The 17,759-nt window shown below is 28.6% G+C and overlaps 1 protein-coding gene across 3 annotated transcripts in view; it reads left to right on the top strand.

Annotated features, from left to right (window-relative positions):
* LOC107452364 (uncharacterized) overlaps window positions 1–17,759 on the top strand; it is a 218,805-nt gene that overhangs the window by 186,881 nt on the left and 14,165 nt on the right. For all 3 annotated transcript variants that reach the window (XM_087150772.1, XM_087150774.1, XM_087150773.1), the window contains 7 exons: window positions 476–595; window positions 3,041–3,265; window positions 9,037–9,206; window positions 11,258–11,431; window positions 15,233–15,307; window positions 16,243–16,352; window positions 17,375–17,656. In XM_087150772.1, coding sequence (XP_087006898.1) covers window positions 476–595; window positions 3,041–3,265; window positions 9,037–9,206; window positions 11,258–11,431; window positions 15,233–15,307; window positions 16,243–16,352; window positions 17,375–17,656 — 1,156 coding nt within the window. The remainder of the gene's footprint in view (window positions 1–475; window positions 596–3,040; window positions 3,266–9,036; window positions 9,207–11,257; window positions 11,432–15,232; window positions 15,308–16,242; window positions 16,353–17,374; window positions 17,657–17,759) is intronic.

Raw genomic sequence — 17,759 nt, 5'->3', positions numbered from 1 at the left:
TAAAGCATTCTTGCAACAGCCCGCTGTAGGCCAAGGGGTTGATGGAGGATAAGACTGTACAATTTCATAACCTGCGGCATGTTTGTGTTAATGTGGTCAGCATTTCCACGTTTACTTCCCAGACAAACTAGTAACCGTGAATTTGATGCTGGTTGAGCTTGAAACCGCAACTGACGATGTAACCTTAGTCTTCCACAATAACAGTTCAGAGCCATCGTGGCTTCTCTCCATGGATGGAAAAAGTATAATTTATCCATAATTATTTAGGGATTTCATCACATGGAACTTAAAAACATCCTTTTTTTTTTTCTATTTGCATAATTTAAATGTCCATTAATTTAAGCACAATCGATTGTATCGTTTATTTAGAATTTGCATGGTTTTATTTTATTTTATAATTTTAATAAGATGAACAGTTCATATCATTTAATGGTATTGAATTTTTTAAAAGAATACTTTATGCATTGTGATGCAGGGTCGTGTAGGAATCAATACTGACAGGCCAGATGAAGCTCTTGTTGTCCACGGTAACATGAAAGTTACTGGCCATATTGTACAACCATCTGATGCTAGGGCAAAGACAAACATTGAGGAGGTAAATATAATCAACGGAAATACCTTTTTTAAATATATATATATCTTATTTATTCTCAAGTTGTGTAATATTTTAAAAAAAATGCTTTTTTGTTTTCTTTTTTTAAAAGCCTTTTAAAGGTGCTTTTTTCATTGGCTGTTTTTGTAAAGTGTTTAGTTTCTATTTTCCAAAAAAAAAACTTTTTTTTTTTAAGCCCATGTGGATTATTGACACGAATTGTGCAGAAACTTTCACTTTCAATGTTTCCTTCATCATTTTCACAGTACATTTCATAGTTTGTCTAAAGTAAGAAATCCCCTAGCCATTCATCTGGGTCCGTAGAGGTGACTATGGTAACGAGGTATATCTATTTCAAGTAGGGGTGTGAGGTCACGTTTTAGGGCAGGTTTCAGCTCAGGTCAGCGAGAGAAGAGGAATCTTTTACTCCGATCTATTGTGTAAGTCCTAGAGTGAAGACAAGCTACCCTCCCTTAAATGCACCTTTCTTGCTTCCATAGCAGCAGACGGCCTCAGACTTTCTGGCAGGCTGGTTTCTTACCATAGACGAACTACAGCATACCTTCGGTCTGTAGCATATGAAAGCACCAATCATTTTGCGTGTTTGAGGAAATACTTGCGAGTCCACATGTGACACTGATCTGCCTTCAATGGGAAGGATTCTTGCAATCTCATGTGCAACAATGCTGCATTTTGCAAAAGATTCTCGATTTTAGGCTTCATTTTCCAACCTTTGAAAAATCTCTAGAACTTTTGCTGATCATGTGAACCAATTAAACATTGCCGAATAGCTAAAGAAAATTTTATTTCTCTTCTTAATTTCAAAGCTTGCTGAAAGGCTATTGTCTTCGTCACTGGTTTTGTTGCACTGTTCTATTTATAAATCAGTGTCATAATCCTTGAACTTAATGTGGGGATCATTCAATAATTATATATCTTCATGCAGGTTCAGAGCAGTCAAGCAGTTTCGTCACCTCCAAATTTTCATCTCCCTTTTTACTCATTTAATTTAATAAAGATAAGAATTAATTGAGATTTTTGATCGCAAGATTTTTACCCAAGGAATCATCGACTAATTGCATTAAATATTTTAAACTTTTTATTGTACTTTATTACTCTTTTACTTATTACGTTTATTATTGTACTATTACTTTTATTATTGTACTATTACTTTTAAAATTTTCAGTTCTCTTATTTTATGAAAAAACTTAATGATATTTTGAGGCAAGATTTTTAAAAATATATAAATTGAGGGGCTATTTTAACAACTAAGCAAATAAAATCTTGCTTTATTCAGATTCGTCATTCTAAAAAACCTTAGTTCATCTCCTGCTCATTTTTAAAAAGAATTGGAATAAAAATTTAAATAATCTCAGATTTGTTAAATATTATGAATATAGGGATCATATAATTTACTTCTGACAAAAATGTTTGGCTTCAATACTCATTTAATTTATATTTCAAAATTTTAAATCATTTCATTAAAGAAATACTAAGCCAAATTACAAATTTATATAAAAATTAAATAAGCGCCATTCACTAATTGAGTAATCCTCTAATCAGCCTAACTAAAAGCATATAAGATGATTGTATTAAGCCTAATGAAAATTAGAATGCAGAATAAACAATTAGAATTCCCGAATTAGACTTCTAATGATCCTGTCTTGTTGCAAAATGCTGGCATTACAAAGAGGGGTACTTTTAAATGATTCTCAGGGACAATGGGATACCTGCAAGTATCTCGATCCTGATTGGTCTTTGAAACTTCGCATTTGTTTACGTTAGCAACAGTTCCTTCCATTCTATTTTGAGTAAGCCAAGTCTGTCGAGTACCAAATCTCTTAAGTAACACAGTCTATATTCCTCCACAAAGATTTCAATTCTTCCAGAATATATATATATATACACAAAGACTAAACCAGGGATTATTGTTTGCCAGAAAAATTCCGGATTTTTCGCTATCCACGATCAGGAAGTTTCCGGAAATCCAAGGTCTAGAAGTTTCAAGAAATCATCGGTCACATTTATGTATAAAAATTCTTGTATATTTTATTTTGAAATATGAGAACTAGAATTTATGCTTGACATCTCTTTCATTTATAAATATTTTTTCTGGTAGAATTATAAATGTTATTAAAATTTAAAAGTAAACTTATACATAGTTATTAATTTAAATTATGCTGCATATAATTTATTTGGAATGTCATGTTTTTAAAATATCAATGATTTAAATTTATGAAGACGCTAATTTTGTGAAATGCGTCATTATTTATTTTAATCGAGAAATTTTCAGGATTTTTGAGATGGGCTCACACTTACCCCTGCTAAACTCAAAGACAAACCCAAAACAATGTAGAACTTAATATGCATTGAAGTTGCCAGGTACAAAAACCCAAGTACCTAATTGATATTTTTTTTCTAATTTGTAAAAATATTGTTTTTCTGTAGGTGGATACAAAAGAGCAGCTGAAAAATGTTGCCAGCATGAGAATTGTGAAATACCAGTATCTTCCAGAATTTGCAAAGCATGTCGGCCTGGGAGAAGAGAGTACAACCAGCACCGGAATCATAGCCCAGGAGGTACAGAATCTCATTCCTGATGCTGTTCAAGGGGCCGGTGACATTGTTCTCCCAGATGGGCAACACATAGAAAACTTCCTAGTTGTAAATAAAGTATGATACATTCGTCACTCTATATTACAGGGTGTTTCTTAATGATCACCCTAAATGTATTCAGATGTATTTGCAGAATTCCTTTTTTTTCCCCCGCCTGATTCCTATCATAAACTTAGTAGTTTCAAAAAACTCAAAATGGTAATTTTAAAAAGTAGTTGAATTATCTACTCTATCAAATCTGCAGTTTCTGAATTTTAAGGATTCTTGAATCATATTATAAAGAAAAATAATTTTCTGTTGTAAAATCTAAACTTAATTATTTTTAAAAGATGAAATCAAACCAGGGCTCGAAAAACCGTATTTGCAGAATTCCTTTTTTTTTCCCCGCCTGATTCCTATCATAAACTTAATTTTAAGGATTCTTGAATCATATTATAAAGAAAAATAATTTTCTGTTGTAAAATCTAAACTTAATTATTTTTAAAAGATGAAATCAAACCAGGGCTCGAAAAACCGTATTTGCAGAATTCCTTTTTTTTTCCCCGCCTGATTCCTATCATAAACTTAATTTTAAGGATTCTTGAATCATATTATAAAGAAAAATAATTTTCTGTTGTAAAATCTAAACTTAATTATTTTTAAAAGATGAAATCAAACCAGGGCTCGAAAAACCGTATTTGCAGAATTCCTTTTTTTTTCCCCGCCTGATTCCTATCATAAACTTAATTTTAAGGATTCTTGAATCATATTATAAAGAAAAATAATTTTCTGTTGTAAAATCTAAACTTAATTATTTTTAAAAGATGAAATCAAACCAGGGCTCGAAAAACCGTATTTGCAGAATTCCTTTTTTTTTCCCCGCCTGATTCCTATCATAAACTTAATTTTAAGGATTCTTGAATCATATTATAAAGAAAAATAATTTTCTGTTGTAAAATCTAAACTTAATTATTTTTAAAAGATGAAATCAAACCAGGGCTCGAAAAACCGTATTTGCAGAATTCCTTTTTTTTTCCCCGCCTGATTCCTATCATAAACTTAATTTTAAGGATTCTTGAATCATATTATAAAGAAAAATAATTTTCTGTTGTAAAATCTAAACTTAATTATTTTTAAAAGATGAAATCAAACCAGGGCTCGAAAAATCGTATTTGCAGAATTCCTTTTTTTCCCCCCGCCTGATTCCTATCATAAACTTAGTAGTTTCAAAAAACTCAAAATGGTAATTTTAAAAAGTAGTTGAATTATCTACTCTATCAAATCTGCAGTTTCTGAATTTTAAGGATTCTTGAATCATATTATAAAGAAAAATAATTTTCTGTTGTAAAATCTAAACTTAATTATTTTTAAAAGATGAAATCAAACCAGGGCTCGAAAAACCGTATTTGCAGAATTCCTTTTTTTTTCCCCGCCTGATTCCTATCATAAACTTAATTTTAAGGATTCTTGAATCATATTATAAAGAAAAATAATTTTCTGTTGTAAAATCTAAACTTAATTATTTTTAAAAGATGAAATCAAACCAGGGCTCGAAAAATCGTATTTGCAGAATTCCTTTTTTTCCCCCCGCCTGATTCCTATCATAAACTTAGTAGTTTCAAAAAACTCAAAATGGTAATTTTAAAAAGTAGTTGAATTATCTACTCTATCAAATCTGCAGTTTCTGAATTTTAAGGATTCTTGAATCATATTACAGTACAGAACCCGTTATCCGGAAATCAGAAAACCGGAAAACCAAAAAACCGGAACGAAATTCGATAAATTTTCCCGAAATTTAAAAAAAAAAAATTTTTTTTCCTCATAAGATTTTAGGATTTTTCTTTCTTTTTTGAAAGATGTTTACCATACCATCATTTTAGAAATAATCATTACTGTATTACTTCATCATTTTTTCTTCTTTTTAAGATTATTTCCAAATATTTTTCTTTTTAGTTGGGTTTAACAATAAAAAAAACGGCTTTTTGTAGCGATTCAGAAAACCGGAAAAATCAGTTATCCGGAATAGCGATGGTCCCGATCGTTCCGGATAATCGGTTCCCTACTGTATAAAGAAAAATAATTTTCTGTTGTAAAATCTAAACTTAATTATTTTTAAAAGATGAAATCAAACCAGGGCTCGAAAAACCGCCCGTCCTCGGCGGTCAAAAATTCCCCGCGGGCAACGAATTTCTCAAACCCGACGTCCGCGAGGACGGATATTTTCCCGTCTTGACCTTTGTCATAAAAGAAATACTAGGTTACTATTAGTAACCTAGTATTTCTTTTATCAATGTATAATGTAATCCTAGTAACTACTAATTCATTGTGCAATTTATATAAATGTTTGTAATAAAAACTAGAAAATTATATTTTTATTTATTTAGACGCGACGGGTTAGTTTCAAAGGAGGACGGGTACATTGTTGGACAAGCCGTCCTCTGGGACGGGTAAAATTTCTGAGCTTTTTCGAGCCCTGAATCAAACATTGTATGAGGGAGATTTTTCGTTTCAAAAATTTGATTTGATTTCTTTGTATGACAATATTTAAAATAATTTTTATAGTAAATTAAAAAGTTGTTCGTAAATAAATTTTTTTAAAAATATTTTGTTGCATTTGAAGTTAGTGAAACATTTTAATTGAAATCTTGAATTAAATTGAAATTTTTAAGAAAATATTAAATCTTAGTATGAAATTATTCCAATTGACAGCTAATTAAGTTATGACATTTGGAATCTTATAATAAGAACTGAAATTGCTGAATGTTTATGAAATATATATATATTATTTTTCATTATAATTTATATTTTATTAACTATAATAATTTCTTTAAATTTTGACTTTTATTATAGTTCATAGCCTGTTCAAAAATATGTTCTGTTGCCTTGCAAAATTTAGCTTCATTTTCCAAAATTGCTGAGGCTTATCTGATGTATGCGGAGGGGATTGATGATGACTGCTCTCATTATTTTTAAATTTTCCTTCAAAAATAAAATTAAAAAAATATCTGTACATAACGGATTGCAAATTAATTTCTAAGCCTGGAAAAAGAAACAAAAACGTTATTGAAATCACTAATAAGGAAGGAGAAATGAAATTATTAAAACTTGTTTGATTGTCAAAGAAAACAGAAACGAGTTTAAATTTACTTATTAAAAACACCTTTAAATTTCATCAGGCAATAAAGCTGGCTTTAGAATTTCCAGCTCTGCCTTCATGTACTATAATTTGTTTGATCCTTTTGTTTTTTCAACACTTAAATATTCATTTGTAGCCTCTAATGCACATTTAATGAATATACTCCTCAACTATAATTTGTACTTTTCAGTCTCCATTTTTGATAAGGATATTGAAAATATAGGCATTAAAAGTGATCATTACATTACAAAACACAACACCTTATTTGTTTAAAAACCCTGTTAAAAAAGGAGAAAAAAAACTATACTCAATAGATGTTGCTAACTAGCATATAGCTGTCAACCCTACTACTACCAGTAGACTACTGGATTGTACCATTTTCTCCTGCATGGTGCGTAGAATTTTTAAAAAGTGCTTAAAGGTGCTTCTTTTCGATTTTCATTTTTATAAGCCCTTAAAGGAGCTTTTTTCATTGGGTGTTTTTAAAAAAAGCTCGATTTTTTCTTTTCGAAAATGAGATTTTTTTTCTCTACCCTGTCGATTTTCGGCACGTAATATGCAAAAGCGTGCTTTTTACATTGTTCTGTTCAACATTTTCACGGTTCATTCAACCACAATCCATTTCAACCTTCCATCGGTCCACAGCGTATGAAAGCGGCAATCATTTTACAGATTTGATGAAATACTTGCGAGTTCACATGTTACTGACACCGGTAAGATTCTGGCACTCTCATGTGTAACTCTGTTGCATTTTGCTAGATATGCTCAATTACTTAATTTTCTGAACCGAAAATTCTCTCGATCTTTTTAGGGTGGCTAAATACAATCCAGAAAAGAGTTCTTAGTCAGAAATTAGTTATTTTATCATGATCATGTAAAGTCTTTGAAAATTATTTTGAATTTTCATTATGTATATAGTGCTTAAAAATATTCTTTGAGTGCTTAAAAAGTACTTAAAAGGTGCTTATTTTTTGTTAAAAGATTTTACTACACACCCTGTCCTGGTTTAGTGGTATAATAAAATTCTCCTGATTTTTTTACATTTTAGAAAATTCCCTATAATTTGAGTAAGTTTTTGAAGAAAATTCCCATGGGAATAAAATTTTTACACAATTTATCACTTGCTTGAATATTTAAATAAGGATTACTAGTGCTAAAAATTTAAGTTTCTTTTTCTTTGTTCTAAAAATTTAAGTTTATTTTTATTCAGTATACTTACTTTTTAAATTAGGAAATTTTTTAATTATCAATAATGATTTGCTTGTCTAATACTACTTAAAATTAAAATTTAACATAATAAAAAAAAAACATTTTAAATTCATTTAACGCAAATCATAAATGGAAAATATCGTAATGGAAGTTATTAGTGTAATAAAATTTTTGTATTTTGATGACAATAAAAATTCCGAAACTTCCCTATATGAAAAATATTTTAAATATTATGGAACAGTTATTGTAAAAATTATATTATTTCCTAAAATCTACTGGATTTTTCTTATCCATATAGGCAGCTATACAATTTTTAAAGGAAATTTCCAAGCTCTGAAAAAATTATTTCAGTTGCAAAAGCAAACAATAGATTTTTTTTTTTAAAATTTTATTTCTAATGGCAAGGCAAAAGGTACAAATAGAAAGATGAAATAAATAACGACTACAAATGTACTTAGGATAACAAAGAAAGAAGACTGAAGTCATTGCCTTGAAAGTTCTCTTGTTTCCCAATAGATGCAAACAATAGATTAAAACCCTAAAAAAAAAATCTAGTTTGTTCCTGGTGAGACTATGATGTGTTTATTTTTTATTAGGAACTGTGTTCAAGCTTTTATTTTCAATTTTGGTGTTGGATTATTTAAATCTGCCTGTTACTCTTATTGATCTGAATAGTGATTCTCCAAATTTTAAAACATATTTTGTTTTTTCTCAGTTATATATTTGGGTGGAACAACCTGCATTCAACTTAACCTCTTCTGCCTATTTATTTCTACTGATTTCATACAAATATTTTTGTATGATCATTTAAGTTAATGATTTAATCAGTATTTAAAAATTAATTTTAATTTATACTAACTACATAGAACATGTTTATTCTAAATCAGTTTAACTAAATATAAAATAAGAGTACTTGTGTTATAGTAATTAATGATCTCTAGTAGAAAATATTAAATGGAAGTAAAAAAGCTCGAACTTACTTTTTTTAGTTGAAAATAAACTATTTTACACATACATAGCCAAATAAGGGATAACTCTCAAAACATGGCAAACCTTACACTTTATTTATGCTGTGATATTTATTTTGTTAAGTTTGTTAGGCTCCCGATCTGTTAGAATTTTAAAAAAACAGTAAACTCTTATAAATGGTAAAATTACGCATAAATTTAAGTACAAATCATAATAATAAAACTTCCTGGAATATGAAGCCTGTTCACGCATCCCTTCATAAGCATAACATAAGGGGAGGGATACACCGGAAGTTTTTTAAATTTCTTCCAGTTCTAGGAAGCTTGTTATTGTTTATATTCATTCAACCATAAATATAAAATAATATATATTTCATTCTATGTTTTGGCAGTCATTATAAGTGGCTCCACCTGTATCAGGTTGTCATAATTTACTGTATATTTACTTTAAATAAAGTCTTATAAAAATTTTAATAAATTTTTTGATAGATATTAATAAATTGTCTTAGTTCTAAAGGTATTGTTCTATTTTACAGGACAGAATATTTATGGAAAATGTTGGTGCTGTGAAAGAACTGTGTAAAGTGACTGACAATTTAGGAACGCGCATCGACGAACTTGAAAAAGTCAACAAAAAACTTGTTAAACACAAAGTGAAACGACTCGATAGTTTAAAGTCTACATCAAGTGGGAGCACAGTAACTAGGTAATATTATTCTTAACGAAAAAAATTAATGCAGGGCACTAGAATAAAATTTTATTCTGGGTTGTAATTTCTTCTTACTAAACGCATGCCTTGCTGATAAAAAATTAAATTTCATATTTTGATTATTATATTAGGATTCTTTAATTCTTTGAAAGTTTTTAATTCATAAAACTTTTTTAAGGCTTCTCAGGTATGAAATTATTCCTCTGATCTATGGTTTTCATTTTTTTTTTATTGTTTCCTACCTTTTTTTTTTAAAAAAAAAAAGAAGTTTTTGTTAAAAAAGAAAAAAGTCCAAAACTGCAGAACAAAAATTGTGAATGTCATCAAAATCTAGACCATTGTCATGAAACATTACCTTTTGAAAATTAATAGATTAAATTTCTTTTTGGTGAAATTTCCTGAGTAAAAATTGTATTAAAAAAAAAGATTTTTTTTTTTTTCAAATTGTTTAAATTTTGAGTATTTTGTTGAGTAAAAAAAAATGTACTTAGGATTCATTCCTTGTATTTTGCAAAAGATTTTGAAAAGATTTTTCTCTTAAGTTAATTATCTCCTGCTATTTGCTTTTAACAATATTCATGGTGCATGGCGTTTTTAAAAAGTGCTTAAAGGTGCTTATTTTTGGCTTTCGTTTTTTAAAAGCCCTTAAAGGTGCTTTTTTCATTTGGTGGTTTTAAAAAGTGCTTAATTTTCCCTTTCCGAAAATGAAAATTTTTTTCTTTACCATGTCGATTTTCGCCACGTATTAACCAAAAGTGTGTTTTTCACATTGTTCAATGTTTTCACAATTCATTCAACCACAATCTATTTCGGCGTACTGTCGGTCCATTGCGTATGAAAGCGCCAATAATTTTGCATATTTGATGAAATACTTGCGAGTCTGCATCTGCGTCTACTGAGCTGGGTTCAGTGAGATTATTGCACTTTCATGTGCAACTCTGCTGGATTTTGCAAGATATTCTCAATTTCAGACTTCATTTCCCCCCCTCTGATATGGAATCGAAAAATCTCTTGATCATTTTATAACGGCTAATATGATCAAGAAAAGAGTTCTTTGTAAGAAACTGGTTATTTTATCATGATTATCTAATGTCTTTGAAAATTATTTTGCATTTTTTAATGTATATGTTACCGTTAAAGTATGAAATTCGTTATTTTATAGAATACCTAGTTATTCCATGAAATAACTGATCGTGTCCGTTAAAGTGTAAAACTCTCTTGTATTTCATGGTTTAACTAGTTATTTCATAGAATAACGATCTGCAGTCCGTTAAAGTGTAAAATAATCTATATCATATAGTATCTCTCACCACAGTTTAAGTTTAGGTACTGGTCAGGGATTTAAAAAATGTTTGTGTAAAACCCAGTGTGTCAACAAAAAATGTTTTTGTTTAATAAATAATGTTCTTTGTAATTCCAAGTGTCATTTTAGTAATCCTTGTTGTAACAAATGATTTTATGGTACGTTTCCATAAATACCATTTATGCGCTGCATAAATGAGATAAATTGCTTCTTTTTCATTTTAATTGTCTATCATTAGTTTATTTATAGAATACCTAGTTATTTCATTTTAGATAAATTGTTTATTTTACACTTTAACTGTCTCTCATTAGTTAATTTATAGAATACCTAGTTATTTCATAGAATAACTAGTTAAAGTGTCAAATTAATAACATATTACACACTTTAACGGACACGATCAGTTATTTCATGGAGTAACTAGGTATTCTATGAAATAACTGCATTATATACTTTAACGGTAACACATATAGTGCTTAAAAATATTTTTTGAGTGCTTAAAAAGTACTTAAAAGATGCTTATTTTTTGTTGAAAGATTTGGCTTCGCACCTTGAATATTTCTAAAATTCCATTTCTAAAAAATGAAATAAAGTTAAAGAAAAAAACATGAATAAGCCAATTTTTTCTCTCTGTGATGAGTTAATAAAATGACAGTAATTTTGCAAAGTACTTGTGTAAATTTTCTCTTCACTGAAGATCTTGCTTTAGTTTGCCAGTAGTTTTGAACTTGTTTTATTTTTATTGCAGTCATATGAGTGCATGGAGGACGTCTAGAAAGTGTTGTGGTACTCAGCAATCGTCCTACAGCTACAGAAAGAGTCCTCACCTGATGAAGCAGCCTTGTTCACAGACAGAGCAGTTCTGCACAAACTATTATCTTCAGGCAATCATAGTCATTCTCATTGCAATCATGGCACTGTGGTAAGCTATGAAATTTTTTTACATACTCCTTTTCACTCCCAATTGGAACATAGGGCCTTTACCATAACTTTCACTCTATTTGTTACTAGATATTTTGCCTCTCTTCATATCTTTCCTCAGGGATGAGATTCTTCCGCGGATTCGCGGATTTCCGCTTTTTCTTCCGATTTTTCCATTTTTCCCGCTAATTTCCGCCGAAATTTTTTTTTGCGCAAGTTAAAATATTTTATGAGGAATTTAATTTTCCGCGGAGCGAAATTATTGAAGTCCTCATTCCTCCCTCTGAAGTTTCTCTAAAAATCATTTCCTTGGGATAAAACTGGTTGATCTTTATACAGGGATGAGATTTTCTTCGGTTTTTTCTCTCGAATTTCAGCCTTTTTATCAAAAACTCAGATTCTCTAAAAGTTTCGTTTTATTTATTTATTTATTTATAAATATCCCGTTTTTTTAAAAAAATTCAGTCGTTGAAGTCAAATTATTATATTTATTTACGATTTTCAAAGAAAAACAGACAATTCAAACTACGTCCTAGCTGCTAATCCTTCCGCATGTTTACTTATATTAGCTATTTTCTCCGATTTCACGCACAGAAAATAAGATTTTCCGTATTTTTTATCCGTCGGCCGGATAGCTCGTATTTTTGTAATTTAGACGTTGCTGCTTCTTGTATTGTCGAGAGAAAGCAAACAAAAAAAGCGAAAAAAAAATAGAGGTGGAATTGTGGTGAAAATATTTATTTGCTCATTCAATTAATCTTGTAAATTTTTATTTATTGTGTAAACAAAAAACAATTCAAACAATCCTTTTAGAAATCCCAAGTCCCGACTCTATAAATATCTCGATTTTTATTCACGCGATTTTAATATCAATCATCGATTTTCGTATTTACCTGATTTAAAAGTTGCGCATTGCAATTCTTATTTACGCTTTTTAAATATCGTACATTATGACTCGTATTTACGAGATTTAAAAATCTAATATGTTGCAACCCGAGCTTAAAATCCAATGTCGTGATTCGTTTTTGCGGTTGTAATATCGCGCGATTTTAAAATTATGCATCTTGATCTGAAAATTACGCATCATGATTTGTATTTTCGCATTTTTTAAATCCGATGTAGAGTTTTATATGCACGTGATTTAAAAGCCTCATATCGGGATTTGTAATCACATGGATTACAAGTTTAAACAAAAATTAGACAAAAAAAGTGCGATTTATATATATATATATATATATATATATATATATTCTTGGATTTCCTCTTTTTTACTTTCTGACTACTCTCATCCATGTTTCCTATTGTTTTCAATTCGCTTACAATTGTCCTATTTTTAGGTTTTCCTTTTTTTTTTTCTATTGCTTTAAAGGGTTCCAATCAAAAACTTGTTTTACTTTAAAAAAAATCAGGTTTATGCAGGGTATCTGCACACCTGGAAAGTTATGATTTTAACCATTTTTTTAAAAAAAAATCATGGATTTAGGATCTAATTTTTAGGAAAAGTCTAATTTTTAAAATGGAATTTACCCCTTCCCAATTTCAAAATGGTCTGAATATCTGAATTTGTAACAAAATCCCCACTTACGGTCATATTTTATTAAAATGTAAAATGTTTTAATCCTGTTGTTTAAAAATTATGGTATTCTTTCAAAAAATGAATGAAAGAACATGATTTCTAGAACGAATGATCTTTTAAACTTATGTTTTAAACTTCCGTGATTTCAGAATTATTTTATTTATTTATTATTTATTTTTTCTATTTTATCAATTTAAAATTCTAGTTTAGGCTTTTTATATTACACTTGCTTTTAAGAAGAAATAAAGCAACTTTAAATAACTACGTATATCTGACTGTATTTAGTTATTTGCTTTTATATATATTTTTTTCAGTTATTTTATTGCTTCAACTCTTTCTTTACTCTGTTTTTTAAGTTTAAAATCAATACACATGAAGATGCAGAGTATAACAGTTTTGTTTTTATCTATCATTTCAATTAATGTTATTATAATGCTTTTTTTAAATTTATTGTTGTGTTTTTGTCGGAGAAAATATTAACTTTGGTAAGTCATGAAAAATTCTTGGAATTATTCATGGAAAGTCATGAATTTGAAAATCTAAATTGTAGCAGTACCCTGCTGCAATTTATAGTTTATATAGCATAGTACAATTTATATAGCAGTGTATAGTTGTTGCAGATACCCTGTGTATGAAGAACATAATCTATTTTCATTTACATTTTTTAATTTGCAGTTAAATTGGTTTCTGTTTCGCTTTTCTAAGGATTTCTGCATTACAAATTTCATTAAACCACCTGATATGCAAGATTCTTCTTAAACTGCTGTTAATAAATGCTTGAAGTTTTTTCATGTTATTTTTATTGCAGTCTCAGATGCATAGAATAGGACGGATTTAACATGAATATTGAAAATTTTAATTTTTGTTTAATTTGCTATGTTTTTGTTTTTCCAGAATTTTTTGAGAATAGCGTAACTGCTTAGGACTTTGTTTAATCTATTTTAAACTCCTTGTTGTTAATTGTTTTAAACAAAATAGTGATGAAGACTTTTTGACCACTTAAGCAAAATAATGTTTAGTTAACTTGATTACCAAGCATATAATTTTGCAGGGGTAGAAATTAAGAAAATTTAGACTCTTGTTTAAAAGATATTACTAGTTACTACACGTTTTTGCTGGTCTATTTACCTATTAGATTATTTTATTATTACATCTTAATTTGATTTTTTCTTTTAAAGAAAAGCTTATTAAAGTGATTTCAATGGGAAAATTACTATAGAAAAAATTTGCTATGCCAAAATTTGGTCAAAATATGCTATTTTGTGATAGTAGCAGATATTAAAACATAAAACCATAGCTGCCAACTACTTGACTTTGCCAGTTTCTCCTGGTCTACTGGTTTAATTACCTTGCCTGGTTTTTGTACTGGCCTGAATTACCAAATTTGCCTGGTTTTTGTACGTTTTAGAAAATTTCCTAAAATTGAGTGTTTCCTAAAGAAATCCCTATTGAAATAGAATGTTTGAACCGATTATTGCTTGCTTTTGAATATTTAAATAAGTATTACTAATACATAAAGAAGCGAACCTCATTTATAGAAATCAGTTCAAAACTTTCAGTTCTAAAATGTTCAGTTTATTTCTATTCAGAACTCTCTTTTTTAATTAATTAAAAAAATCTTTTAATTATCTTTGATGAAATAAATGCCTATTAATATTCATAATTATGAGTGTACATAATACATAACATTGAGTTGTATGTTTAATGTGAATTCATAACTGGAAAATATTACGGTTTTTCTATTTTAATGACTGTAAAAATCCATAAAATAGGGACCATGTGTAAAATATTTTGTTCATTATGCAACAATTATCAACAAATTTATATTATTTCTTAAAATCTACTGGATTTTATCCTGTCCATGTTGACAGCTATGATAAAAAGGAAATTTAAAAAAAAAAAAAACCAGCCTCTTTCTTTATGTCAATTGTTTCTTTAGAGGACCACTGATTATTATTATTATTTTTGGTTTGAGTCGAATGTTATTGATTTTGGACCACCTTTAATTTCAAGTCCATTGTTAATTATGATAATTATAATAGTTATTATATAAATATAATGATAATTATGATGGTTATAAAATAATTATTATGATAATTATAATTAAATAACTTACTTTTTCGTTGTTAGCCATGTAACTTTTCAAACATAAATTTTAATAAACAACAATTGCAAGTGAAATAGATGCTGTTCTTTTTATAGTAAAAAGAAATTGTATATTTTTAGTGTTATAGCAATGGCAGTTATATATGTGTTAGAGTGGAAACAGAGACAAGACACTAACGTACAACTGCATGTCAAGTAAGTTTTTTTTTCTTTTAAATGGTTTAAACTAGATTATGTTAAAAGCTAGGATATTGATGACATCTAAAAATTCTTAAATAAAACATAAAAAAAATATTGAGTCATTAAAAATTGCCTAAAACAAAAAATAATGCCCTTTAGAATTTCTGAAAGCGAATTGGAATCAAAATTTGTATAGATAAATTAATAAATAGATGGAAATGGTTAAAATAATTTTTTTTTTATGAATAAATTAAAATTTAAATAAATGGGTGATAAAAATAAATAAGAATTTATTCATTTTTAGAGTCAATCTAAGAATAACATAATTGTCAAGTCAAGAATAACATAATTGCATTGTATTATCAAATGCTTGTTGATATTCTTAAAATTTAATGCATGTCTATTTCTTAAAAGCAACTTCTTATATCCTGAAAAACTCTGTTCAACACTAGAATTTGTTATTGTAGAATATTTAAAATAACAAGCGAATAACGAAACTTTTCTATTTAAAAGCTTCTTAGTTATTCATTATTAATTGCTCTTTATTTTCGGCATTACTTTTTTCTGTTGAACTGTAAACATTTTTTTAATTGTAAATTAACCAAAATTTCAAGTTAATTAAATAAAATTTTATTTTAAAGATTTTTAAAAAATGTAAAAATACAAATTGTTAATAAATGTACAAAATAAATTTTTAAAAAATTGAATAAATTCTATGATTGTTTTTATTATTAGTAATAGTTGTAATTTGTCTTTTTCCATTTATATTTTTAATGTATTTGCGTTTGAAACTCTAAAACCCACTTCCAGCCTTTGTTTAAAAGTTGTCTTTTTCCAGTTATGAAGCTTAATAACTTTTTAGTTCCTTTCTAACTTTAGTTTGAAGTTTTACAAAGTTCTTCCAATCATGTTACCATCATAATAAACCTAAATTTTTAATTTTCAAACAGGGGGAAAACACTCAGATTGAACATAACTGAAGAAGCAGTTAGTCGATTTCCTGTGGAGATAGGAAAATCTCAATCAAGCTTTGAAAATTCCATCATTTCCGGCCAAGAAAGTGAGTATGAGTTTTATTTATATTGATGTTACTGTTGTGTGTTGATACAATATGCAAATTTAAATAACTTGTTTGATTAGCTTATTTTGAAATTAAATAACATTATATAAATTTGTGAGATGCTTTGTCACCTTTTTTTTTAAAAAATCAGAACACTTCACTCTGTGCAAAATACAATTTAGACACTATTCCTTTATTTACTTAGTTAATCTTTCAACATTGCCCAAGCTTTAGAAGCCAACAATGGACAATGACAAAACTGGAAGAAAATTGCATTGCAATATTTGAGAGAAAGATTTTGCAGAGTATACTCCTTGAAATCTTTCTCTCAAATATTGCGATACAATTTTCCTCCAGTTTTGTCATTGTCAGAGCATTGTCTGAAACTCAAAATTAAAATTTATGCTACAGGTTACGAACATCAGGAAAATTTTAATAAAATTAGTCTGGAAAAAATCATTGGATTCAGGGTGTGTAAAGTTTTTAAAAAGTGCTTAAAGGTGCTTATTTTTGATCTAGATTTTTTTAAAAGACCTTAAAGGTGCTTTTTTATTCGGTGTTTGTAAAAAGTGCTTAATTTTCTATTTCTATCTTTCAAAAAGAAGTTTTTTCTTTGCCTTGTCAATTGTCACTCTAAATTTAAAAAAAAAATATTCATGATTTTCACAATTTTCTCTGTAATATTTATAAGAAACTAGTTATTTTATTATGATTAAGTTTTTGAATTTTATGTTTATAAATTAAGAACTTTAAACGATAGAAAATAACATTATTACTGCACAGATCCCCTAATTATGATTTTTTTTTTTTGGTAAGTGATTAAAAATATTTTCTGAGTGCTTAAAAGGTGCTTATTTTTTGTAGAAAATTCTGACTATGCACCCTGTGTTTATAATCACTCTAAATATTGATACCAAATTAATTAACCTGAAAAAGTGGAGGAATTTTATTTCTGAAATTAAACAGGAAACCCTTTTTACTAACTGCAATTCATGTTACTTATTCTCTCTTTATTCAAATAGAGAACAAAGCTTCGAATTCTGATCGAATAAGTCAGGTGTGGAGGTGGAGTAGTTCAACGACGGAAAGCCTGATGAAATCGACCACACGCTCCTACCAAAGTTACTTCCCTACGTCCGTCCCCATACTCAAACCGAGAATGATCGGGATTCCTACCCAGTGCCAGAGATTGAACCAACAGTGCTTTGTTTACTGCTGTTCTTCCAGCCAAAGGAAAGCTGTTGCACAGGAAAACAATGAAGGAATACCCATCAGGGTGCCAAATGATAAGTCACATTCGATAGGTAAGAAACTTTAATGTACTTTACGTTATGTTGCTCAAATACGTTTTGAAATGTTATTGCATATTCCTGACCTCCAAAATATGGGGGGTAGCTGCAATCTGGG

This window comes from Parasteatoda tepidariorum, chromosome 9 (genome assembly GCF_982258835.1).
Source record: "Parasteatoda tepidariorum strain Cologne lab strain chromosome 9, Ptep-v5.0, whole genome shotgun sequence".
NCBI lineage: Eukaryota > Metazoa > Arthropoda > Arachnida > Araneae > Theridiidae > Parasteatoda > Parasteatoda tepidariorum.
This window is presented reverse-complemented; position numbering and strand designations above follow the sequence as displayed.